This window comes from Erithacus rubecula (genome assembly GCF_903797595.1).
Source record: "Erithacus rubecula genome assembly, chromosome: 4".
NCBI classification, from domain to species: domain Eukaryota; kingdom Metazoa; phylum Chordata; class Aves; order Passeriformes; family Muscicapidae; genus Erithacus; species Erithacus rubecula.
Window position 1 is genome coordinate 16,173,680 of NC_136686.1, and position 27,543 is coordinate 16,201,222.

Sequence of the window (27,543 nt, forward strand, 5' to 3'; positions counted from 1 at the left end):
ACTTTATATGCTCTGGGCAAGGCAACAAAGGACACTGCCTGTCACCTGTACCACATTCCTGATGCTTGTTTCTGTGCTCACAGAGTGTGCAAACTGCAGTGAACATAGCTCCAGAAGATTACTCTTTAGAGGAAACTCTCTGGGTAGGTTTGGCTCTGCTGACTGATTTACCTGGACATGGGATGATGGTTCTGTGAGATTGGCCAGAACTTTGTCAGCTCCTAAGATTGGTAATGGAAGCAGGCCCTTGTACCTTATCTAAGCATCTGAAGAACCTGATTAAATCTTGGTCTGCTTCTGTGTGTGCATATAGCAGCCTTGTCTAAGAGAAGGTTTCACCTCCATTCCTCCTGCAGAAAGGTTTCTTTTTGTTTTCCTGCATGCTGGTACTGTGCAGCATTTAGCTGCTGAAGCATAGTCCTTGTGAGCTCCATCCTAGGATTATTTGAAAAGTGAAGTTTCTTTTGAAAACATGCTGAGGAGTTTTTTACAGCTAATATACAGCACAGGTGATCTTTGATCTCTGCTGCCTGCTTCTTAGCTAATTAATGGTTAAAATGATAGTTTTAAAGAGAATTAAACTGTTGAACAGATTGCTTCTTCTTATCATATTACACCTGCATACCACAATGTGTCATCCTTATTCAAGGAAGGGGCAGGGGAATATTCTGAGTTACAAAAACGAGTTCTGTCGACTCAATTTCACATTGCTCTACTGTCTTCATTATCTACTGGAGCCTGTATTTGTTAAACTTTTTAAGAAGCTGGAAAGTCCACCTTATGATTCCCCCCACCCCCGCCCCCCTCATTCCACCATTTGGAAAGAAGCAGGTGGAGAGCTTTTAAAAGACTGAAAAATCTGAGGCATTATTTCAATATAACAATCCATCTAGAAAGTATGGGAAAACAGCAGCATTGTAGATTTTCCTGTGCATATTAAATGCTTTCATTAGAATTTCCTACAGCACTCAGAAAATGAAAACCTAAAGCAGATACATGCAATATGCAATGTAGCTATTAATGGTCTCTGACTTCACTCGCTGTGTGTCTGATTATGAACTGGTGTTCCCAGTGTCATGCATGGTAATTTTTTAATGCATTTCTTGAATAATTTCTCCTCACTCTATGTAGAGGGAGGCAAATGCATCATATCTCCCAATATGTGTGTGTGTCCCCTTTCTTGGCAGCCTTTGAAGAAGATCAGTTTTAATGCTCAGTTCAGGAACTTCTCCTGCCTGCCTTGGTCATTTCACAGGAGAGTCAAATTGCTGCCTCTCCAGATGACTCCCTAATGCCAGAATCCCTTCTTTCTGGCAGCCCAAAAAAATCCAAAAGCAGCTTGTGTGACTGTTTTGTGACTGTGCTACGAGAAGCACTGAGCAAAAGGGATACCTGTTTTCCACATGTCCTACACTGGCTCTGGAGAAGGATCCAGAGATGAAACTGCAGATTAGCAGCATGTTGTCTGCACACCTAGCACAGGCTGGAGCATCCATGGCTCTGGCCCTTTCTCATACCACCAGCTAGGAGCCCCAGGATGTAAATTCAGGTTAGACCCTCTCTGCCCATGCTGGGGAGCCCTTAGACCTCATGGGGCCTCTGCCCCTTACGCTATCAAAGCGTTGCACAGGAATGGATTTGGGATGTCGATTAATTAGTTGCTTAAAAATAAGTTGCACTTTCCTTTGTGAGGATGACTGCACTTTGCCACATATCTACAGAGGTGTTTCCTATCAAGTGCTGCCTTCAATGTTGTTGTTCAATTGGTGTTACCACTTTGTTGGAGTTTATTCTGGTTTTGTTTTTTTCCATTCATTACCTTGACTTGTAAGCTCTGTGTTTAAGCTTTTTCATATTTCCTTCCCTCCCTCCCTGAATATTTGCTCAAGGTTTATCTTTCTCTTACTTCTCTCCATCCTCTTTAGCTCTATGCTATCATTCCTCCATGCTTTAATTTTTATTCCTCTCTGTTTTTTCTTATCCATGTTGAGTTGAATACATGACCTGACAATTTTAACATAATTCCAAAGTTTTTATGTAATTCCATAAGTATCTTCATTACTTTTTTATTGTTTTGTGATATATAGGTTTTAGTTTTTCCCTCTATCTTATTAGTCTGGGGAGCAATTTTCTTCTACTACATTTGATTACTGGAAAGAGCACCAAAATATATCCTTTTTCTTTGTTGGTTTGGCACCATCCTAAAATTACCCTTTTTCTCTGTTTGACTGACTACCTCTTTTCTTTCCCTAGAGAGGCTGCTTTATGCCAGACCTTCTGCTGGCAGTGAACTGGGTATGATTTCATCAGGCAACAGGCAAAAGTATACCCCACTGCAGAGGAAGAAGTTGCTTTCAGCTCTTAGTATGTTGATTTGTTTTTTGCTGTCTTGGGGAGCATGGGATGAGCTGAGCCACCATTGCCCTGGGGATTGTGAATCTTTTTTTCCCTCCAGTAAATTCAGTGGCTAAACCTGAGGGCTGGTCTTGAAGAACTTATTTTAGTCATACAGATAAAATTCTACAAGTATAATTAAAAAGCTGTAGTAATCTCAAAAAACCTCTTAGGTCTCTCTCATGTTATGCAACTTCAATCTTTGGATGATGGTACCTACCAAATAAAATTAGGTTTAGTACAGCAAATTTGAAGACATACCCAGACCTCTTAAAGTAGTTTACAGAGAAAGGAGTGAGTTAGGAGTGATGTTCTGACTCTGTAAAGTCTAGCAGCAGACATTTTATCACTCAGCAATAATCCAAGCTTTTCCGTCAATGTTGGAATCTATTTTATTGAAAAAAGATCTTGGCAAGGACACTGGGAATTGCTGCAGAGTCATTGAAAGTGACATTATGAGAGGATCTTGGTTCTTCAGGACCTTTTATTGTATGGAGCATCTTATGAAATACTCTGTGTGAAGGGCCAAAGTAAAATGTTACCAAAACAGCCTAATAATCTTATATTGTTCACTGGCTGTCCACTTGGGCCAGTAGGAAATAAGCTATGTTTGGGGCAGGAGATAGAGAAAATAAGTCTCCAAGTGCAGTACAGAGACAAATGTTCAAATAGGTCAGATGGTAATGTAACATCACGTGGAAAGGCATTAGTTTTAAATACTAAATTCTATTAAAATAATTTAAATTTTTATTTTTGAAATAGAGAAATGTATTACAAAAGGGAAAGATTAATATTGGAAGTACCCAAACTTATTCTTACTACAGGCACATATTTTCTCCTATCTCAGTGGCATTTTATTTACTTTTGTCCTGTAACAATTGGATTTTCATCAGTAGTGAAGAACAGAAGTTTGTGAAACTACCATAATTTTCATCCTGTTCATTTGCTTAGCAAAATATTTAAACAACTACACAACTTACAAGCCTTGGATACACCACTGTGTTTATACCTACTCACAGGACTGTTCTGGGCATTGCATTGGTGTTGTTCCCAATTTTTGCCCATTCTGGACTGGCCATTTTGAATATTGGATTTGTGCAGGAAGCTGTACTTGCACTGTCAGAGGCTGGCGCCTCTGAAATGCACAGGCTGTCCCTGCTGCAGAGGAGTGGAAGCAGCAGATTCCACTGAGGGCAGAGGGTGAGGGGTGCTGCTGGTAGTGCTGACCCTGCCATGCAGGCAGCATTGCCTGTATACTGGCAGGTCTCTGCTGGATTTAAAAGGCTCCAGGTGAGAAGAGCATAATCAATAATTGCAGATGTCAAAAGTGGTGCCTTCTTGTGCTTTCCTACCTTTTCCCTCTTCCTTCTTTGCCTACAGGACACGAAGCATCTGAATCCCCCAGACAATTGCTCATGCATTTACATTTTCATTTGCTTGGTTTATAGCAGGATTGTTCCAGCTTTTGGGAGGGGCAGCTATCAAAGATGTACAGGCACTGCCATTGTGTTTTATTGTTCCAGTCTATTTTTCCCTGTGAATGTAGGTGGGAGTTTTTCAGTGGGTTGGTTTTGTGTTTTTTTACTTTCTCTTTCTTCTAAGAATTTATAACCCTTTTATTGTCAGTCTTCAATCATTTTTGATAGATCAATATATTTACTTCAATGATGGTTCATCCCACAGTTGTGCTTGTATTTTTTATTTTTGCTTTGTTTATAGGGGTTATGAATAGATTCAGAGGGTTGTATCTCTGCTATACCTCTGTCATTGCATGAGGATCAAGTTGCTTGAAATTGGCCCAATACATTTATATTTAAAAGGAATACGAGATGTTTACATTGGTCTGTCTTCAAATCTACTGTTTCTCCTCCCCCCCCTTTTTCTAAGAAAACTTTGAGCAATTAGAAATGCTATTTTTTTCAGAAGTGTTCTCAGAAATCTTAATCATGACTGCTGATGTTTCATGTACATTGAACTGTTTGGAGGCAAAGGCTCTAGGAAACTGCTCTAGCAGACTCCAGAGATCCAGAGGGTTTGGAGAGTAGCATAGCAAGGCAGAATGGTGACATGGACTCAAAAATGAGGCAGGTCCATGGGAATCCTCTGGTCTCCAGCCAAGCAGCCATGACTGAGTAAGAGAGGAGAAATTCTTGAGTATATATCACACTCATGTCCCAAGGCAGCCAGCTGTGGGCCTGGGACAGCTGTTTAATGCAGCTGTGAGGAGAGCTCACACGTGCAGAGCACTGTCAGTGTGATTTGCTGTGCTCTAGCTGGGGGTCAGTAGAAGGAGTGGGTGAACAGGACTCACCAATGAAGGTGAAAGGGTATGGCTGTGGAACAGAGGGCTTCATGTACTGCTCCATCCCCAGGGACTGGGGTTGTTTCATGATAAAGTGATGTATTTCCCATTTGCTATGAAATTGCCCCCTCTCTCCCACCACAAAGAAGGGAGCAGCAAAGGAAGTGTGCTTGTTACAACTGATAATATGTAGGACATGGCAAATGGAAAATAGGTCAACTAGGCAGTACTCTCACTAGTATTGCAGTTTGAAACATGATCCCTGAACCTGCATGGATTTCAGTGAGGTTTAATAATTTAAACCAGGTGAGCATATTAGCTGTTGGTAGGATGTAATCCCCATAGTTGCCTTACCAGAGCCATATACACCCTGGGGTTTGGTGCATTCATTCTTAGGCTGGAATAATTTGCCAAGTTATAAAAGCCATGACTCAACTACCTCTCAGCAGCACGTTGTCCATTTGTAACAGCAGATTTTCCTGGAAGTCATTACTTTGGAGTGCCATTGTCAGCTGTACACATCACTTCTACTCTTCTTGTTCTTTGTGGTACAGATTTGCTCGTTGTTAGTGAGGATGCTACTGCTGATACACAAGCTATCAGGTTTTTCTGTTCTTTTCTTTCTTTTCCATCTCTGTTGAATTGCAGTTTCCTTTGTCTTCTATGTGGTGCACTGAAAGAGGTTAGGAAATTTATCACGGTTATTTTTAATGGGTTTTTAAAGTCCCACACGACACAGATTGAATTGATTCAGGAAAATTTCCTGGAGCTGTAGCATTGTACTATTAAAAATAATTTTATCATTGCAATTTTTCTGTAAGAAAATACATCTATTTTTCTTCTTCTGTCCTATAACAAAGCCCTGCTTTCTAATGTTTCTGCATGGTCAGATATTAGCCATTTCCCTAGATAATTTAGATTGGTCATATGTACTGCTAGCATTTTTATTGTAGAGAATTCTGCTAGTGGTTTCATGATAAATGCATCAAGCATTGGGAAATTACTTTTATTAGTGTACATTTAATAATGCATTAACTAAATAAATGGGTTTGTGTATGTGTTCATCTTAAGAATGTATAGAAGTACATGCTGCTATAGGTAAACAATTAATCTTTTCTGTGTGCATTTTGTATGCTGTAGCATTAAAAAGTACATTCCCAAGAGCTCAGTAGGTGGTTACTATGTTTTTTTTCTTTGTTTAGATGTATTTCTTTAGGCAGGTCGTGCAAGAAAAGCGGGTTCCAGTGACTGTCCCCCTTGTGGCCAGTCTGACAAGCCTTTCCTTCCCTGAGTAAGGCTCTCCTTTGTTGGCTGGGATCTGCACCTTTATTACACACAAACTGAATGAATGACTTGCTTGTGGCTTCCCACTTATGAAACCCTGCTTTCACTTGCTTAAACTTCAGATATTTTCAGGCTGGGAACCATGACCAAGTCGAAGTGTCACTTCTTATTTTACAAGACAGTCTACTGCATGTGTAGTTACATGAAATTCAGTTTGGCTTACTCATTCCATCATGCTATGCTTATGATGGGAAAAAACCAAACCCAGTCAATTGAGTCCTATCTATTACTGAAGAATTAAAATATTCTATTGTCAAGACAGTATTATTTCAGAAATGCATGCATCTGCATTAACATAAGCAGAACAAAGGTATTAAAGGGATGGTGTACAATATAATGTAACTCTCTCATTGATTTAAGATCAAAATGCCCGTAAGGAGTAGACTGAAAGAAAATTATGTACATTTATTTCAGATACATTCAAAAATAAAATATTGTTTTGTCCACCACCACTGATCCTATTTACAGGAGGAAGATGAGCTGTCTTGCCTATAAAGAAATTAAAGATAAAGTGCAAAATTAAAACAAACAGAAAACAGCCTACTGATTCTGAATGTCTCTGTTCTGAATTTTGCTTTTGAAGATATGCATGAGGACAAGTCCTTGCAGCAGATAGGGATACTTGGTGTGTTCTGAAAGCCTTTTCTTTCCTCCAAGGCTAAAATGGCTAGGCAGAACTGGAGAAGTGAAGAACTCCAGATGCACTGGAGTTCTGGCTGTGATAAGTAAAGCATACGTGAGATGAAGCTTGCAGAAGGGCGGAGTTATGGGATGGGTTCTCTGTGTATCCTGATGTCAGGCTCAGAGATGAAAAATAACACAAACCTCAGTTTTATAATGGGTCAGAAAGGCTTTATGAGGGGCAGCAATCAGATCACATGGGTTTTGTTTTAGTTGCCCTGGAATGTTTGCTTATATGATGTTTAGTGGTGGGTGTGTAACTATAAACTTTATTACACTTGTGCTTTTATTATAGTCAACCTGCTTTATCACCTGCTCTATCTTGTGATGTTGTAGTATCACAAATTATATTTAAATCCTTTGACCACCTTTCTGTTTCGTTTTCTCCGTGTGGTCACACATATGCTCTCTTCCTTTTGTCCCTGTCCCCAAATTTTTCATGGATCCTGCACTGTGACACACACACACACACGTCCCTGTTTTCTGGGACACTGAGTATTCTCCTTGGCTTCGTGAACACATGTTCAGATAGGTACCTCATACTTTGCTGGAAAGCAGCCCTGTGTTGCATTCCCCTCCTCCACATGTTCTCTCAGCCGTATTATTCAATGTAACATCACAGTCACATCCCTCATCTTCTGCAAGCGTGCTGCTCTGTCTCCATTTATCTTGTATGAAATGGCTTTAGCCCTGCCAGGGTAATGCTGCCTGTTGTTTCCCAGAAATTGCTTACCTGTTTGTCAAAGGAAGCTGCTTAGAGCTCCTAACTAGAAATCAGGATAAGCATTCAGCAGATCACTATCTCTTCCTTACGTGGAGAGTACAAAAAAAGGAAAAAAGTAGAAAGGTTACCCCTTATTTAGACCAAGTAACATTGTCTGCTTACCCTCCTCAGCCATCTTGTTTTTTCTTTTCATTCCACTGTAAAAATAGGTAGCACTGTTGAATACAAATAATAGGCTCATACAAATCCATACAAATGAACACTGTGTTCTTACTAGCAAGTAAAGTTTGGAGACACAGAAAGTTCGCTGGTAGCCTTCCTCAGAAATAATAATCCAGTGTTCTGGAAAAAGTAACCTGATGGTATTTCCCTCAGGGTATGGCAGAGGAGTACTTTAGTAGTGAATTAGGTGCAGAGAGCAGGAGATGAGGCTGTTGTCACGCTGCATCTCGAAAACCCGCAGAAAGGCCGGGCACAGAAATATGCTGAAACCCACAGGAAACGCTGCTGCACCATCACATGAGGTCAGTCAGGCATAGCGAGCGCAGACAAAACAGGCTCTGGTGAAAATACCACAGTCTAAACACGAGTAACAAAACACAGACTAATACAGCACAACTTGGTGGGAAGCACCATGGGAAAAGATTTAGAAACATTGTTCTGGCACTCTTGCTGAGGTGAAGAGCTATGAGGAGTTTCAGCGTCACCCGGTCACAATAACACCACGCGCCCATGCAGGAGCAGTGACTGCTTGCTCATTAATATCGCAGTATTTCTCATTTCCAGTAGGATCCTGTAGAAGCAGTACCCTATTTACAGCTTTCATTTGGCATTAATGAAGTGGAATACTGATGTGGATAATCAGTGCTGGCGGTATGATGCAAGCACGCGGAGTGGCAGTGGTAATCATCTTAGCCCGGCTGGCAGGATAAAAATAACCCCTGCCAGCAGTGGGAAGTGGAGCTCCCTGGATGTGGAGCCCACAACCCCATGGCTCTGTGCTGCCCTGGAACCCAGCTTCTGCTGCAGCCCACCTGAACAGAGAAAACAAACAGCTGCTGTAACTCTCCATCCCTTTTTCTGCTTCTCTCCCCAGCCCCTGAACAGAGGCTTGAGTTTTTGTACTTGCACTTAGGTCTGGAATCAGATTGACTCCAAAAACCAAATGGGTGTGGATTGCCAAACACGCTTGTATAATTCAGAGATGGTTTTTTTTCCTCTTCGTGGCACTTTGTGAGCTTAATTTAATCCCAGTCATTTCTTATATCTGGGTAAATGTCATTTACTTCATTTCATGAATGAATTAACACAGCCATGCAGAGGCTCTGTCTCCTGCACTGCTCACTTGGAAAGGGGGAGGGATTAGTAAACGTGTGTGACACCCTGAAGTTGTTAAATCCTGGGGTTAGAGATTCTCAGAAACAGATTTCATTTGCTCTGGTATAAGTTACTTGAAAGACACTACCAACTCTGCACATTGTAATGACCTCAATCAGCCCTTCTTCTCTTTTCTGTCAACATTAAATATATTACTTTCATACCAGAAGTCCCTTACTGCACCTGACGAGGGAGGAGCTCCTTTAAAAATAGCTGTGCTTTTAGTGGTGGGGAAAAGATAAATAATCCTGGAATTTTCTTCCTTATTTTTGATACTTCCTTAAGCATGTCAGAAGGCAGAGGCCTTCTGGCAAGGTGTGAGTTTGAGATAGCAGAGGTTCTTGGTATGTAGAAGATAGCATTTTTAATCCTGGGTGTGTGGACAAGGAGCTGGGTGCATAACCATACACAGCAGCAGAGGGAGTGTGTGTGAGCAAGCATTTTATGTTACATGATATTTTTAATGCACCCAGGAATTAATTTAATAGTCCCATGTGCTTATTTTAAAGCTTTCACAACATGAAAAGAAATGTAGTTCATTGAAAAAGGAAATGAGGAACAATTTATTCTTAAATAGAAATGAGTTTAGCCATGCCTTTTGTTTTTATGAATTTGCACAATGGGTTGGATTATTCTCTGGATGAGGCAAATGTGAGTGTGTGTGTGTTGGCAGAACTGCACTTTGAAACTTTTCTCTGTGCCTGAGACTTCTCAGTGCTACCAGGGCTTCATTTTCATGTGCAGTAATTTCACCTGTTTCTAGGGTGTTGTGTTTCTGGGGTGGCTTTTTTTAGTTTTTCTTCTCTTAAGTGTTAATGGGTGTTTTGTGGTTCTCTAATGTGGAGATGCTCAAATTGTGACTGCTTTATAAAAATAGTTGAGGGAAGCACCTTGCCAACCAGAGTCAGGATGCAGTTAGGATGCAGAACAAGTGGCACAAGAGTTAGTTCCCAACCTTCCAAAGAAAGCTGGCATGCAATTTCCAGGTGTACGTAGCAGCTGAGAATATCTGTTCTCACAGGGTATTAACAGGAAAAAAAAACCAAAGGTGATTGCTGGCAGTTCCCATCTCTTCCATACCTCAATGTCCCCCAGTCCTTCAGATGGAAAATGGAAAATGTTATTTGTTTTCCCCACTGTCACTTCAGGTTATTTAAGTTGTAGGCTCTACAAGTCTCGAATAAGATTTTTTTTTATGACTGTCTCCTGTCAAAGTAGGATATGGCGCTCTTAGAGACCTTTAGCTGCTAATATAACATGAATAAAACTCATAGTACTTGACAAATTTGTCCCACTCCTTTCCTTTCCTCTCAGCCCAAACTAACCCTTTCTGTGCAGATTGTGTTTGGATTTTGCAGCTGTTCATTATGTATTGCTTAGTCCTACCACATCTGAATTGTCTTCAAGCACTGAAAGGGGACAGTGCTATGACAAATCAATTTGTTGACCTCTGAAATAATTAATTAAGACTGGGCTTCAGGCTTATTTTGAACAAGCATTGTGCTATTAGATTTTACATTTCTCTGCCTGCAATGAAAGGGTCTCTCTAAACAAAAGAGGCAGAGTGATCAAGGAACTTCTCTTAAGGTAAAGTCACCTAAGAAAATCAGCCTTTTCCCTCTGTATCTCTGTGTCTTTGTATACCTCTCCTTCTCCTCCCACTGCCTTTTTTGTCTTTGTTCTTTGCTCTTCCCTGAAGAAGATAGCAATAATAGAATATTCTATTTTCATATGGCTCTACAGATGATCTTTATGTACTTAACTAGACCACAGCATAGAAAACAAAGCCTTGCTTATTGCCTAAGAGAATATATGTTTTATGATTTATGTGGTTGTAATACATGGGGCTGATAATAGATAGGAAGATCAAAGTCTTCAGTGAATTGACAGCAGCACTGTAAACAAGGTGAAAGGGGTTGCAGGTGCTTCCCACATGGATTGTCTACAAAAACATATGGCCCTTTCCCATAAGGTACTGCATGTGCTCTCCACCTTTTCCTGTGCAACAGGGCAACGTTGCTGGGAGCTTTGCTCAGGGAGCACAGCCATGGCTAAGGAGCAGGAAGATGCTGTTGGCAGCAGATGACCATGCAGTGTGGTCAGGATGATCCTGAGAGCAGGGAAAGGCTAGTGCTAAATTGGTCTTTCAGATTAAAAGTAGATGATTAATTCTCTGTGTCATCTGAGAACAGCAGTCTGCATTCTGGGGAGTTCCCTGTCAAATTTTGGGAAGGAGGATGATGCACTGAAGTGTTTTAGGAGAGACTGGGCAGTCCAACGTGCCCCTTGTCTCATTGCTCCTACTACAGCTCTGAGTTGAGCTTGGCAGGCATCTCTTGTCTCCACAGGTTATCTTCTGTGGCCGTGGCCATGGCAGGCACTAGGTGTGGGGTGAGACACCTAGGCCACATCTCTGCAGAAAACAACAATGGTGTATTAAGCAAACCTGCAGATACCATTGCTGGATTGCTGTATATTCTTGTGGATAAAAGAAAATTTGTGTTTAATGAATAGATAAATCATTGTAAAGAGTCCTGGGTGAATCTTGAACACAAGGTAGTCATCTCTCCTTCTTACTAATGGCCTTAAGGGGGGTACTTGTCTGCCCTTAGGAATGAAACTGCTGCAGTTGGGTGTAGTGGGTGTTGGTTGCCTCTTCAGCTATTGAAACACTTCTGATGGAGTTTGGCTTATTTTCTTTTCAATGCCCTGTGACATAACCACCTCCTTGACCTGCGAGCCCTTTAGCAATCTTTGCTTTTTCCACAGCTCCTGGAAATAGACCCATGTCCTCTGCTGAATGCTTGTGAAAGTTCTTTTGCCTGGCCATCCTGGGGATGATGCAGCACAAGGCTGCTGGCTTGTGCACTGGCAGCCTGTGAGAACAATGGCTCCTCATCCACATTTTCATTTGCTGGAGGAAGCTCAGACTGTACTTGCTGTTGATGTACTGGTACCAGGTCTTTCCTACCTCACCTTCCAATACAGTTAAAACTACTGGTCTAAAATGTGGATTTCTTTTGCTCTTCTGGAGGGCTGCAGTTTAAAATGAAATATTATAGAAATTGCCTCAACAGCCTAAGTTAATTAACCAATGCCTCATCTACACAGGAAAATTTGTCTGCATGTGCGGGTCATGAAATTTATTTTTGCTGGTATGACAGTGTTACAACTGATTTCCATGTGGACAGAGGTGCATTGCCACAAAGGTGTTGTGCTACATGCGTGAATTCTTGCTTGTCTGCAGGAGTGGGCTAAGTATTCCCAAGTATTTGCTTTACACCCTGAAAACCTTAGATGAAAATATTCTAAAGTGTTGGGTCAAGCAGTGTAATGGTACTGTAGCTAAAGGTAGGACTTCTGTGTGTGAGTGAGTCCTATGGAAAGATTAAGGAAAAGTTAATAAAAAGTGCTGTCCTAAATTATTCATGAATCCATTTGCAATGTACCTGCCCAGAGGCTTTTGTTTTTCTCAAACTCTTATTTATTAAAATCTGACAAGAATATCAGCTTTTGTTCAATAATAAATCTAAATCTATGTGCGACTAGTGAGATCCTCATCCAGTAATACAGAATCAAAATGAAGCTACATGGCAGGGGTGAATATGTTATTTACTTGGGAAGAATAGATTATTGTTCAGGAGGTTTTTATCTTTTACTTGCTCTTTTGAAAAGTGAAAAAAAACCAAAGCACCTAGTTGGGAGATAGCCTCTTGTTTTGTGACTGAGGCCTTGATCCTGCAAAGGATTTAAAATATATTAAAACTCAGTTAAGCATCTTTATGGCAGCTTTTCAGGTTCCAAACCTGTGTTTGCTGAATTAAATAGCTCAGGTGATCTTGTTTTGTGCTTAGTTCTACTTGTCCTTTTTCCTTAACTTCAGGGGAAGACCATGGAAGTGATGCTATTGGCTTACGGATTTTGACTGCCAAAGTATGTCCTTACACAGCCTCATCTTTTTGTGTCCTAGAAAAGGCTAGAAAGACTGTACACAGAAAGTAGGAGAATGGAAAAAAGGCAGAAAGAGAGCTTCTGCTGTTTGGGATCCAATAATGTGGGTGCTTTATAGCAGTCATTCCTTAAAAAAAGGCAGAACTTTGTTTAAAAATCTATTTAAGTAGGTTCCCCCCCCGCCCCCAGCATTTTCAGTTTATTAGTTGTAGGGGATTTTTCCCCCCTTCTTCTCCTTCTCTGCCCTAATTTATAACTGCATAAAGAGAGGAGAAGCAGGTGCCTGTAGCTAGAAAATTAGAGAAGAGTATATAAAAAAGTAAGTTTACCTGTGGAGACAGAACTGGAAGTTCAGGTGACTGGTCTGAATTGGAGGATGATGAATAGATTTGTTTGCATAAGCTTGGCTTCTGAGTCACTTTCTCATAAAGCAGCTTGAGTAGGAGATGCTCCCATCCCAAATTTTTAGTCCTGAATGCTTTCAAGCACAAAGAGCAATGGGACATAAAGACTCCTGCTGAGAGTACCATCCTGTTATCCCAGTGGACAGGAGCTGGAGCTTTGCAATTTCCCAGGTTTGAAGTAAACTAGAAGTGTCTTACACACACTTCTGTGCTTTTCCTGATGTATCATGTGGCATCCCTTGCTGGTCAGAGTTAAGCTGTCTGGGTAGATAACATAACTAGCTTCTGATTCAGATTTGGGATCTGGTGTCAGATAGTTGGTCCCTGTGAAAAGTGGTTTGTAGCAGGACCATCAGTCACTAATCAATAAATGTGACAAGGAAGGAACTTGCTAAACTTGGAGGGAGGAAAAGTGAGGTGTGAGCATGAGAGGTCATGGCTGGTCATTCTGGGTAGGTTCAAACAGCACATGTCCTTTCCTTGAGAGCTTGTGTTGTTTTTCTGATGCCAGAAAAGTTGCATGTAAGGCATTATCCTCTTCTGCTATAGTCTGGGATCAAAACCCTCTTTAATCTGAGACATCAGCTCTTCTTGATGTACCTACAGGGATTCTGAATAAAGTTTGATCCTTAGACAGCTACTTTTGCTGTAGCTGAACAAACTGAGAGGGGTGAAAAAGGTTTAACTTCATAGACCACACCACCCATATCTAATGTTCCAGTAGAGCCTGAGGGTTGCATTTGGGAAATAAAAGTTCTCTCTGGAAACTCACAAGAGAAAAAAAGATTATGTCTTCCTTCCTGAAGGACTCTATATTCTTGTTCTTCTCTGCCATTTGTTTGTTACAAGTTTTGGTGGTAGAGGTCAAATTGGACTGTGAAACCTTGCTTTAGAATCAAGACATTTGTCTGATTTGTTTGCCCTTGAAGAAATCAGGCTGCTGCAGCTTCATTGCCATGGGAACCCCTAGTTACTATATTTAATTCAGCCCAAGGTTTGCTTGTCTATTCAGTTGCTGCAGTGTAGACAGGTGATAAGCAATATATCAATACTGAGCTACATCATACCAAAATGATTAGGCATGGATATTACTGTGGTATTGCAGCATCTGTGGTATTGCTCTTGTGTTCTGCTATGAAGTGCCTGGCCCTCCTATGCCTGCCTCCAACCTCCTCTTCCTCTCTCCTGGTGGAGAAAAGTCAGCACTGCCTGAATGGTCTTTCTGGCTCAACAAAGGTAGGGACTGTTATCAACCTCTGCTTCCTGGTTGTGCTTCTTCCTCCCCCAGCAGAGCAGCCAACCATTGAGTGTCTGTGGGCCTTAGAAGAAATGATGCTGGAGAAGGGAGCTCTGAACCCCTAGAAGTTGTAGGGCTGGGATGGATCCCTGTGCCTCTCCAGCATCCACCATGGTGTGAAGACCCAGAAGGGTAGACCTTGGCTCCACAGGGCATATTGAAATGGGAGCAGGGAGATAAAGAGTGTATAGGCAGAGGCACCCCTATCACCTTTTCTTCTTCTGAAGTTTTGTTAATTCCCTTAGGCTTGGTAAAACATTTATCCCTCTGTTTTCCTCCCTCCCCATTAGTGTAACATAAAGTTTGTCCATGGCAATTCAAAGCCTGAGATTCACCTAGTTCCAGTGCTAGTAGAAGTGGTGGAAGTGTGCTGGGGGTGACTTCTGGAAAGATTCATTAGAGGCACAGCTTCACCACGAAAAGACATTTCATGTGGCTGATGGCAGAAAATTCAATTTTTTAGGTCTTTCTTTGTAATTTCAGTTGGTTTTTAATGTTTTACTCCTCTATAGTTTGGTTCAGTGATACTACATCACTTTACACAGAATTCAGAGTGAACATAAAGTGTGTAAACCTTTATGTTAGTGTTGGCTGAGCACTGATTAACCAGTAAAAGATTTTAAGCTGCTTCCTTTAAATTCCAGGACCAGGCATCTTAATTTAACAGTTGGGAGGGCTGGGGAAAGATACTGCTTTACCTAAGGGGGTACATTCTCTGTGGTGTTTGTTCACTGCAAGTATATTCAAGCAAAAAGAGATATTTTAGGGAAGGAGATAGTTCTCTGTGGTCACCATCTGCTAAAATGATTCTTTATTTCTTTTTAGGTATTATATTGGTCGCCAGATGTTTGTGGTGGTCTCCTCACCAGAGATGATCAAGCACATCTTAGTAACGGATTTTAGTAACTTCACCAACAGAACTGTAAGTACATGTAAAAATTGGCTTTGTGGATGGAGTTGGTAGCACTGCTAGTTTGAGCTCAGTCCAAAAGTGGTTACAAGGAAGCCAGAAATAGAGGCAAAATTACAACATGGTTCAGTAAGGCCTTAAGCTATATACATTCAATATATACATTCAGTCAAAAACTCCTGTTACCAGAACACTCTGAGGATGAAAGGGAATGCCCTTAGAAAAGACACACTGTCCTTGTGACTAAAGTATCAGATGGATATTGATAAGAGGGTTTCAATATCCAGTTTTGCCACAGACTTCCTGTGAAATCTTGAGAAAATCACTTACTCTGTGGTCTCTTCCTCAGTTCTCAGACTGTAACATGGAGATGGTATTATTTGCTTTCTCTCACACATGGCCTGTTTTGTGCTTTTAGATTTCACAGGACAGGAACAGTCTGCTTGGGACAAGGACATGCATCCCACATCTATTGTATATTAATCATACTTGAAAATAATGAATAGCAAAGAAGGAAGTTGAAGTTAGCAAGAATTTATGCATATGCTCTTGGTTACACTCACCTTGGAAAGCTCATTTTCAGGAGGTGGTTAGAACAAGTAATGAGGGTAAATGGCCAGTGTTCTAGCAGTTGCACAGCATTTGACAAGGAAATACTGTCACTGCTTGCTGCCTCAGTCCCATCCATTCCCTGCTTCCCTCTAGGCCCTTTGAATGCTCAAACCTGCTCAGACAAACTCACATGTATTCAGGAGGGTTGTTTGTGCCCTCGGGGAACATTTTTTCCTCTGATCAGCTGTCTGTCTCCTCTGTCCCTCTGATCCTCTCTGCAACCAGTCAGTCTATTTGCAGACTGCTTGTCTCCTTTGCCTGCTTTGTTTGGTACATGAGTTTCATCTTGTGACTCCCTATCTTACTTAATAGCTCCTGGTGCCAGCTGCCCCCATTCTGCCCATAGCTCACACTAGAAATGAAGAATCTATATTTAGATTTCTTGGGCTAAAAGTGTTAGGTGTGACAAGGGGCTTTTCCCCATTTTCTTCATACCTGAAGAAATTTTCCTTCCTTTCCCTTCTTCCACCCCAAGCAGGAGCCCTATTTCTTCCTGTATATGGCTTTCCCATGCTTTTCTTCTTTATATTTGGTAGTAGTACCCACTAAGCCTAGCAGTAGCTGCTGATCAAGTAAACTTCCCTGAAATTAGAAAGCTTTCCTTTGAGGGGATGCTCAGAGATTTGTTCTGCTCTTAACTTTAGTCAGCCTGGTCATTTCAATATATCTTTCTCTGTATTGTCACACTTCTCAGCTGGTGAAATTTTTCTTCCTCCCCAGGCCTTTTGTGCTCAGAGGTTTCTCTCTCTTTCTTGTGCTTGTATGTCCATCTGTCATGGTCTGTAACATCTGTGTGCCTCTCTAAAATTCAGGTAGGTTATATCACTATAGGCTCTCTTTCCCTCCCCTTTTCTTGTTTTTCATTAAAGATCTGTTAGGTAGAGCTGTCTCTGCAGGTTCACATCTTGCCCTTACCACTTGACTGTCCCCTGAATAATTTTTGGATTGTATGTACAATGTGCTGTGTATTGATGAGGAACTGAGACAAAGATGGAGTGACATCCCTGCCACTAACCAGAAAGCCTATGACAGATGAGAAAATTTAACTCCTAGCCCTCCCTTTAGCAAAATTAGCAGTCTCCCCCCTGTGCAGGGTTGCTACTTCTGTCTTGCTTAATGCCCATGAGTCTAAATCAAATGAACTTCCTTCATTTTATGTGCTCTAATCTGCTTGTTCTATGGTCTTCTCACATAGCCCAAATCTTCGATCATTTCTCACTTTCCATTTCATTCCCCCCTCTTCCTGCCATTGCTTTTCACTTATTGAAGATAAGTAGCCTTCTTTTTCTGGATCTTTTCACATCTAACCTAGGGATCTTTTCTCCTCTGAAGTTTTCACTCCAGAAGCTGTCTTCTCTTTAATTTTCAGTCAGCTTCTTGGGGAAGTATTTGGTTGTCCTTTACACTAGTAATCCTACATGAATATAAATAATGCTGGACGGTACATAAGGAAGGCCAGTGGAATTTATTCAGATGTGATTTGGGTTGTATGCAAATAATGATTGAAAGGTGAGAGTGAGAAAAGCACTTTCTAAGTAATAGAATTCTTTTTTATCACATTGACTGAATGAATGTCATTTTAAGACTTTTAATAGGGTTGCTTCTGTTTGTATATTTTAAAATTAGTCAAAGCAAGCTCCTCTACTTTGAGTGAAGGTTTCTATTTGCTAGTGGAGAATTCAAAATGCTAAAAAGATCTCCCTGCTTTATTTTACGAATTCCTTCCCCAGTGAAGAGCAGTTATAGAACCAACTTTGAAGTCAGTGCTGTTCACAAAGGTAAGCTAATATGTTCCAGTCCAGACATGGCACATGCTTATTATTTCAACCCAAAACCTTTTTTTTAGTTTAAGAGTGTCAGCATTTTAGGCTGAGAGGACAGGAAAGCAGGGTGAGACCATTGGGTTTGAACAGGTTTTAGGAAAACATACTTGTGCTTTTCTTTTCCAACCGTCCCATATGTATTTCCAAAACCAAGATTTGTACTTCATCCACGAGAGTGAAAAGTGTGTTATCTAACCTAGAATGCCTCAAAGAGAATTATTCTCTGTAGCAGTTGTAGCAACTGTATGTTAACAAATTGTCACTGAGTTTCAGAATGTGCAGGACTAATTCTAAATGCTAAGTGCAGAAAATGTTTGCATTCCATGATTATTTTGCCATTTTTTCAATTAATTATAAGATATATACATATTTGATTAAGAGACAATGGGAAATTAAACTTGTGAAGGGCTGAAAACAGTGAATATATTGGTAGCAGCCAGTGAGATGATGATTCAGTGAATCCTGACAGCTTTGATTGAAGCTGTCTAATGTGATGTCATGCCTTTGACTGATCAGGAGCAGGATGGCCTGAACTGGGGATTGTGCACTTGTGGACTCCATTCTGGGAAGTCATCAGATGGCCTTTAGGGAAGGAGATTGGTTTTAATCTGCTGAAAGGATTCTTTTGGAAGCATGTTGTGTTCTGTCTCTGCATCTGGAAAGACCTAGACAATTTGTGCACTTCTCACACATGGAACTTGTCTGCTCACCCATTATATAGACAAAGTAGATCTTGCACGAGGACACAAGCTAAACTACTCTTCATTTTATCTTTCACTTTGTATATTTCACATCATCTTCTCTTGTTTCTGAATTGCTGGTTAATAATTCTTGCAAAAGAAGTGTATGGTGACTGCAGATCAAATCTGCATTAAAGTTCACTTCCTTTTGGAACATGCAACCAAGTCTAGCACACAGGCTGTTACTGCCTTGTAGGCACAGGGTGTATGTATTGTTAAATGTGTAATCACAGGAAGGCAATAATGACACTCTGCTTTCCCATTTAATTTGGTCTCAATTAACGTAAGCATTAGAGCCATTCAAAGCCAAAAAATGTCTGCTGTAATATACCTCCATACTTGAGGCATATGAAGCCTTTTCCCTGTGTTTTTAATTATAGCTGAAGAAAATAGGAAAATTACTTTATATACCTTCTGCCAAAAAAAATGGAATTAATTTTAATTTAGGTTAACCATGGAAACCTCAGCCAGCATTTAGGCTGTACATTTGGTGTAAATGATACCTTTTTCTCACAACTGTGATGTCTCTTGAATAGAAGCTTCCTTTTAAGAGCACTAAGACCATTTTAAACTTCATTACTGTGTTGCAAGTGAGATAGGATTATGATGTTTGTCGTATTCTTCCAGGTGGGATAATGATACATAATCTGTTTTCAGATTGTTTTTAATTTCTGCATTGAAAATTTGTTTTTCAATTAGTACTTGAGAATCATTAGATTGTACTTTAAAAAATGTAAGAGCAGAATGTTAAGATGGAGCAATGTGAAGAGAAACATTACCTGGTACATAATTCAGATGGCTGTAAAAATATTTCCTAGAAATGTGGATTCAGAGCCTTAAGGCAAAGGCAAGTACTGGCTAGTCAGGGTTTGCCAGGCTGCTGGAATCAGTGCTCTGCCAGGATTCATGTGGCTTTCACAAGTGGAAACTAGTGGTTGATTCAGACCAAATCCTTAGATCTACTTGCCAACCAGCTAAAGGTGAGTGACATTTTTAAATTCAAAAATCTACACCAATTCCAGTCACTGTAAGAAGACATCTCTGTTTTCTCATCTGAAGTTTTGCTGCTACAGTGATGCAAATAGTAATGGATTAATAGCAAACAATAATGAAGTGGTAAAAATAAGGTATAAAAATACCTGGAATATGATGTGATATAAAATCCTTGTATCCCTTTTGAAGGAGAATGAATTGCTTGAGCTTCTTTTCCTTTTGTTTGTCTATTCTTTCTCTTAATCTTTGAATTGATCTACATAAGATCTGATTATTCTTTTCACATGTAGAATTTGTTACAATAAGCTGTTTCATCATCCTAATTTTTATTTTGGTAAACCTATAAAGCTTAAGCCTACCTACAATATTAAACAAATAAATTGCAACCACCAAGTAGGAAGGAACCTTTTTCCTGCATTTTGTTCAGTTGTGGTCCAGGATGCCTGACATGTCCCTGAACTGGCTGTTCCTTCTGGTTTCTTGCTAGGGGAAAGAAAACTGTATATTACTGTATCAAAAGATCTATCTAAATTTGATTCAAGATGCCCTCTGGACATCCCTTCTAAACTCGACCATCCTGTAATTCTGTGAATCAGATCCTCAGTCACCAAAAATCCACATATTAGCTTTAGATGACTCTACACCGACTGATAATGATTATGTGTGTCCAGAGAAGGACTGGGATGTAACAACTTGCTTCAAACAGCTCAGCTCAGGAACTGGCTGGAGTGCATCTGTGCTCTTCACTTTCTGCAAGTGAAGGATCACTTGGCATGTCCTGTGCAAGATCATCTTGCTGCTGTCTGCCTTGGCTTTGAGACAACAGGCATCAGCCTCACTGGTGTGCTGGCTAAATTCTGGTAAATTACCAGAAGTGTGGTTCAACTGTGTATCCAAACGTGGAGTCTTATCCAGCTATGTTTCTTCCATCTCTCTCACAAATACAGTTTTTAATTTGAAAAATGAACCCACCAACATACTGATTTGGCATGTAATGTAAAAATAGTTAAGGAATGAAAATTTCTATACTGCTGCCAAAAGATACATATGCATGCTGCCTTGACCCTGTACCCTTTGGTTGTTTGGTTTAGAAAGGTTTATTTTCTTCAAGTCAAACTTCCTAGGATTATTTCTGGTTGTGTCAATGCCATCGTCATCCTTTCATGTGAATTTCTTTGTTTACTTAGAAATTGTTGTTGTGAAGTGCAGTTGACACAGTTTGTAAACAGATGATGAATGAACTTCACTGGAAGTTTACCTTTGCATGGGCACACAGTTTGGAGCACCAGTGGCATAGTATAATAGCAGGCAAATCAGTACCTGGAAAATAATTCAAACAATTGAGAAAACATGGCAAATATATGTGTATATATAATGAGGTCTTCATTTTCCCATGCTTTAAAATGACCATTCAGTGAGATGCCTTAGTACAGTAGTGATGGTTTGATGTGTGCAAATAGCTGATTGTGATATTTAGTTTTGAATACATGCTGGGGTTTGTGGCTGCAGAGAGAAGGAATGTGTTTAAATTTTTTCATTACTTCATTCTGTTTAGATTTTTTTTTTTCATTTTTCCACTCCTTCATCTTGTTTCATCTTGTTTTTGTTTGGTTCATATAGGACATGGTAGGTGACTGGCATAACCCCTCTGGAGCCAAAATGTCCTGTGATTAGTTGCTACATCTGCATCTGTGTTTGAAAACATATCTGTATATATTTATGGATGCAGGCAGATGCACATATATTGACTTGGTATCTCCTTGTGATTTGAGGAGAGGCTGAGTCTCTATCCCATTCTCTAGAGCACTGTAGACATCAATTGTGCCATATCTTATTACAAAAGCTTCACGAAATATGCCTCTTTGTGCATGCCATGGTGGCATTTCAGTTCTGATGCAGTAAAGCCATCATGCCTGATGGCAGGCTGTGCCTTGAACATCCAGTTGTTTGTGTTACAGAGCTGTGATGTTCTTCCCTCCTTCCCTGACTTTGTAGGACAAATCCAAGCATCAATCCTGCCACATGTACAATAAACCTTGGTCTCACTGAGCTGAGAATATTCCGTGCTTCCAAAAATCATTCTGTGCCTTAGGAGGATAAGTGAAAAGGTGTCCAAGCAGTGAATTTATACAGCTTCTAGATCATAGCTGGTTTGAAATCTTGTCTGCTAGTGTCTACAGCATTGGTATAGAAAGGGAATCATGTTAGCAGGGAAGGAATTTGACTGTATGGCACTTACCTGTTTGATATTAATTTGTTTGACTGCATATTTGTGGGTGCCATGTGAGCCCAGATGCCTGAGGGATTTTTCCAGTGACAGAAAACTGAGCAAAACCTCCTATCCTTGTGTTGTCCTGATAGTTTAGGAGCACTGAGGGTAAACAACCCTAACATCTGCTTTCTTTCCTAAGTATGTCTCCATGGCTGTCTTCTAGACGTGCTAGAATACCTTTCTAGTTTGATCAATATATGTGTAACTATTTTTGCTGCCTTCTGTATCTTATAAAACAGCTTTTAATTTAGGATTTCCCTTTTTCTTTCCCCTTTTTTCCTTTAAGAGCTTGCAGGTTATTTTTTCTGAGCAATTAAATTCAGTTTTGTTTAAATGCTTTAAAGTAGCAGTGCATATGCTTGCAGTAGACACTTGACAATTAAAATAATAAATATTGAGAGGGTCATTTCTTTCACACTTTGTAAGTCTTTTTATACATGCACAACAAATTGTCCCTTATTTCCCATATGCTGAAGCTAGTAGCACAAAACTAATGTTGTCAAATGGTCACTGCTATTGACTGTAAAATTAATCAGACTTTGGCTTCAATTACCCTTAAAGGAAGGACTGATGTATTAGTAGAGTATGTTCTGTGAGCCACCTGATCCTCTCAATCCCAGTGAGAACAGGTCTGGTTATGTGATTAGGGCTCTAGGTCAGGATTTAGGAGCTCTGAGCTCAGTTTTTGGCCTTGCTACAGAATTCCTGTGTTCACAAGGGCAAAGAATTTAGGAAGTGCTTTGTCACCTTGACAAACATAAAGGAGTATGTTGGGAATGTCCAGCTGAAGAGTATAGTTAGTGAATGTGAGTGCTTCAGGACTGATGGCAATGAGCTGGAATTTGGTTCATCTGTTAATTCAAATGGTTGTGGTGGGAGGGTTTTTTGTTTGTTCTTAAAAGAAGCTTCAGAAATGCAGATTAAAAAGATTTAATGAAAAGCTCTTTTTTTGTCTGCCTTTTAAGTAAGTTTCTACTTTGAAGTATTAAAAAAAGCTAGAGTAGGAAAGTTAGTATTATCAGATTTAATTGAGTGTATTTGAGGACCATCATCTCAAGTTTGCAATTTTTATTCGTGATTCTAATTCAGAACAGGAAACCAAGGGAAACCTTGTCCTGTGAAGTGTGAGAGCTCGTTTGTCTTTACCTTTGGAATACTTGGCACCTGCTTCTGCTGAACCACTTGTCCTGGTTTTGGCCAGAACAGGGTTAAGTTTTTTGAGTAGCAGGGAGGGAGCATGGCCAGGAACCTGAGGTTATTCTATGCCATATTATTGCCAGGGGTGGGGGAAAGAGACTCTTCTGGGGAGAAGGGGTTCCTTCTGGTCAAGTAAATGTGGTGGAAGGAGCCATCCAGTATTGTTTATTTTCAGGGTTTTTCCATGTGAATCCTTCCTCTTCTTGTGCTCTCTCACTGGTATTGCTGTTACTGTTCATTTTCTTATCTCACTGTTGTTTCCAATAAATTGCTCTCTCTCAACCAGTGATCTTTACCTTTCCTGCTTTCAGTTCCCCTCTCCATCCTGTCGCAGGGAGAGGGAGAGGGGAAAGCAGGGGAGCAAGAAGGGTGGCAGCATGGCTTGGGGAATCTCAGTGAGGGCAGAGAATTGGGGAGTACCACTCCACAGCTCTACAATTCATAAAAAGATGTCAGCATTTGCTTACGTCTATGCATGTTCTTCTCATTTAATTCAGTGGGCCATGACTGTGTATTTACACAAGTATGTTTATTCTGTCCAGAATTGGGATATTCCCTTAAATGGGAGACTTTGTTTGCTCTTTGCCTCTCATGGAAAAGAGGATGAACACAGTCTCTTCTCAAACATTTCAGTATTCAATAAAGACTAGTGAAAGTTTAGGAAGATAAAAATAACAGTAGGCTGGAGTGCACCAGAACAGCTTACAATCAGTCTTTAAACACTGACTGTAGTTAAGCCAAATTAATTTGAGGATGGTCCTGTTGACTGACTTGAAGATACCCTCTAATTAACAATGTATTTCCTTTGAGTGGTGACTTAGGTAGTTTGCTGTTTGAGGAAGGTTTCCTGTGTTGTGGCTGGAGGACGCTCTCAGGGTATTCCCCATCAGTGGGGGCCAGGCTGTAGCTGGGTTTGGAGAAAGCCACACTTCTAGTGAGGCTGCTATTTTTACTGGCTAACATGTTGTTGTCCAGGTAAGTAATAGGAATTTGTTTTCTTGAGTTGTGAGTCTCTAATTGATCGGATGTACACTAATATTTTTCACATTTCCAGGTAAGATTGCAAATAAAACTGGCTGATTCCTCCTGTGTGAAGGGCTGGCAGTGATGTTGAAAACAGATTGGTTACAAAGAGATGAAATACGAAATAAAAACTTTCCACCTTTTCTATTTTCCAGGCATGGGTTGTCTGTTATCAAATGCTATGGCCCATAAACCTTGGAAATATAAAAGCAATGCAGTTATCTGTAAGGACACTAGAAGACTTAAAAACAAGTTTCCTCTTTCCTTGCCCCCCCCATGAAGAAATGATGAGTCATCACATTGAGACCACAGCTGATGTTGAGATGCACAGTCCTCTTATTTTTCACTGGAGTTATGAAATGAGTTATTTTTCAGCATGGGTCTAAGTATTTGAATCTATCTCTGAGTCTTTCTCTGGTTTATTAATGGGCTGCAGTGCTGCCATCACCATGGTATCCTGCTACCTCTTCCCCAGTGAAGATTGCAAAACCACATGATGAAATTTACATTTTTAATTCTCCACTCTCCACGCCTGTACACATAAAAATGCTTTGCAAAACCACGGGAGAACACAAATGTAAAGACAATCCAGTATCAAAAAATGACTTGGGTTGCTGTGTTTTTTTGTTAATTTTTAACACTCTCCCTTTATGCTGTTATACTGCAGCCATCAGTGGTTCAATACCTGCTCCTAGGTAGATACCACAACACCAGATGGATTACGTACTTTACAGTGCTAATGATAGTGGCTGATAATGTGTGCAAATCTCCCATTCACTGCTTGTTCAAGGCAGTCAAGAAATACTGAATACAGCTGTACATAATTACACTTCTTTTGAAGCTAAATCAGCCTGTGAAATTTCTGTTCCTGGAAAATGGTCAAAATTAGTCAATAAAAAAACCAACAAAACAAACAAACAACAAAACCCCAAACCCTTTGCATGTGCTTAGTTAATGGCATATTGTGACATTCTGTTTCCTAAATGCAAGACTTCCCTGCCAAACTGTTGAGATTTAAACAGGGGGTGTGGGGGAGTGGGAAATACTGCATAATGGAACTATGAAAAGGTGGTTTTGCTGCAGGTGTATGAAGATGCTGATTTGACAATATGCAGCGCATATGCACTTGTTTGTGCCATGAGGAATTTGTGTAGGACTAAGTATGTGTGTGGCTAAATGTATTACAGGTATGTGAGGGGTCACTCACCCCTTTTACCCATTCTCTGTGCCTATCACATATTTCTTTGAGTTACTGTGAGATCAACTTTTGAAATTATGTTTTGACTTGTTTATCCTCACCTCTGTTTTCTTCTTTATTCTATCATTCTGGAGATTTCTGTTTCTAAACAACTGAAGAGAACAAGATCAGAGTTTTATTAGGTTTTACCTTCCCTTCCCCCAGTTTTTTTCTCCTGTTGAAACTTGCCAATCACTTTTGAAGCCTTCACTGGGCTTTTCTGCAGCACAGGAGATATCATTAAGGCTTTAAACCCACTAATGAGGGAAATGTGCGCTGCTTGAAGGCTCCTGCAATATTAACTACATCCAATTATGTTAGGTAAACGTATGAGTATAGTCAAAACAGGATGAAAGCATATCTTTCTATTCAGGCCAAAAGCAGTCTTCTGAGCCAATCTTTCATCAAACCTACATTGGCTATTTATTTACTGGGTTTGCAGCACTTTTTGCAGCACTTATTTTTTTAAAATACTGAATAATACCATTGAAGAGAAACAGCACTTACAGGCAGGAAAGGACTATCTATTCCTGGGGCTCTGTTCCTTATTTAAAGAACATGTTTTACTGTTGGATAAAATACGTGAAATTTTAAAAGTCTGATTAATATTTTTTCTTGTTTAAATATGTTATTGCTTCCTTATCTAATCTTGCCCTTAGCTGACTGTGTTATGAGTAGGTGGAGTACAAATGCAGTTTTTGCTGGTCCTGACCTTTGATTTCTGTTTATTTGTTGGGGTTTTTTTAAAAGGGAAATTCAACTTACCCTACTTCTTTGGACATACACTGTGAGAATATTTTTTGGAAACTTAATCAATCTAATAGCACAGGTGTTTAAAAGTCCCTTATTTCTGACTTCTGAAACGGTTATTTGACAGTAGCAGATTGGTTGTTTTGTTTACCATTTTCTTTATTTTCTCTATTTTTGACATAAAGTAGTGTGTCATGTCCTTTGATTTTTGCCTTTCCCAGTCTGCTTTTGTTTAGAAGAGTAATTAGTTTGTCACTTGTTCTAGAATAGACATAGGCTCAGATCTCAGCATCCAAGTTGGCCTTTTCACATGCTTGAGCTCTAAGAGTTCAGACCCAGTATCTTTGGTTAAAATGTATTTAACCACATTTGGAGGTAACTCAGCTACTCATGTACAAAAATTCCTTTTGAAACATCTGATGATACAGGAACCCTCTTATGTCTATGGAAGTGACATTTCACAGCACAGAGAAGTGATTTACCTGTGCATATCTGGGAGTTTGGTAGTTCAGCACTGGAGTAGATGTAGTATGACAATATGTCATACTTGAATTGTTGTTATGTATCATGCCTAAGATCTGTTTAGCCTGGCTGAGTGTCCTCTTTCAAAGGTGGCCAGCAGCAGAATTCAAAACAGAACAGCAGGACAGGCAGTGACAGTCATCTCCCTTCTGGCTTATCTGCCCAGCCTCCTGCAACCACTGCCGGGGTGACTTCCCAGTGCCAGAGATTGCATCTAAGCATCATTTCTCCCATTCACTCCACTGGCCAAATCTGTTCCCATCCCATTTAGAGTACTTTCTATTAACTATTATGCTAGCAGGTGGGGGCATTTGTTTGTTTGTTTTTTGTTTTGTTTTTTTCTGGATAAGCTTTTTATTTTGACTGTGGTACTTCTATCTAGGGGCTCTTCTGTGTGCACAAATCTGTTCCTCTTCAGCAAGAGTTAATGTGATACTTATGGGCATTATTATACTAATCTGTGCAAGATTTTGCTCTTCATTTGAAGTATTTTAAAGTTATCGTCAAAACAGTGGGAATAGTTCTTTCTTTAGACATTCATTTGGATATCATAATCCATTTGCATGCCATTATGTTTATATTTGAAATTTAAAATATGAAATGTCCTTTTTTTAAAAAAAAAGTATATATATAATAATAATGTTCTTACCTAACACAATGCTAACAACCTTTTGTTAGTTTGTCTTAACTGGACTCACCATTTCCACAGCAAGGCCTACAACATGAATCATGTGAGCACTCCTCCTCTGGTTCAGCTCAGAAGCTAATTCAACTTAGTTTATTTGTTGGTGTGGACTTTTTCAAAACCATGCAGGCTGACTTAGCACTGAAGCAGATGAGTGCTCACGAGGGCTCTCCACCAGCTCCATTTCAATGGTGGTTATCTGCAATAGTTGGGCAGTGGTGAACAGCTGATGGGGTCATAACATCTTATATTGGTGCAGCTGGAAAGTTCTCTTCTGCCTAGCAATTAACCCTGGGAGCTCTGTG

At 40.1% G+C, this 27,543-nt stretch overlaps 1 protein-coding gene across 1 annotated transcript in view; it reads left to right on the forward strand.

Moving 5' to 3' along the window:
* TBXAS1 (thromboxane A synthase 1) overlaps positions 1-27,543 on the forward strand; it is a gene marked incomplete at its 5' end in the record, with an annotated part of 235,184 nt that overhangs the window by 95,337 nt on the left and 112,304 nt on the right. Inside the window, 1 exon segment of the mRNA XM_079304104.1 lies at positions 15,300-15,396. Within this exon segment, the coding sequence (XP_079160230.1) occupies positions 15,300-15,396 (97 nt within the window).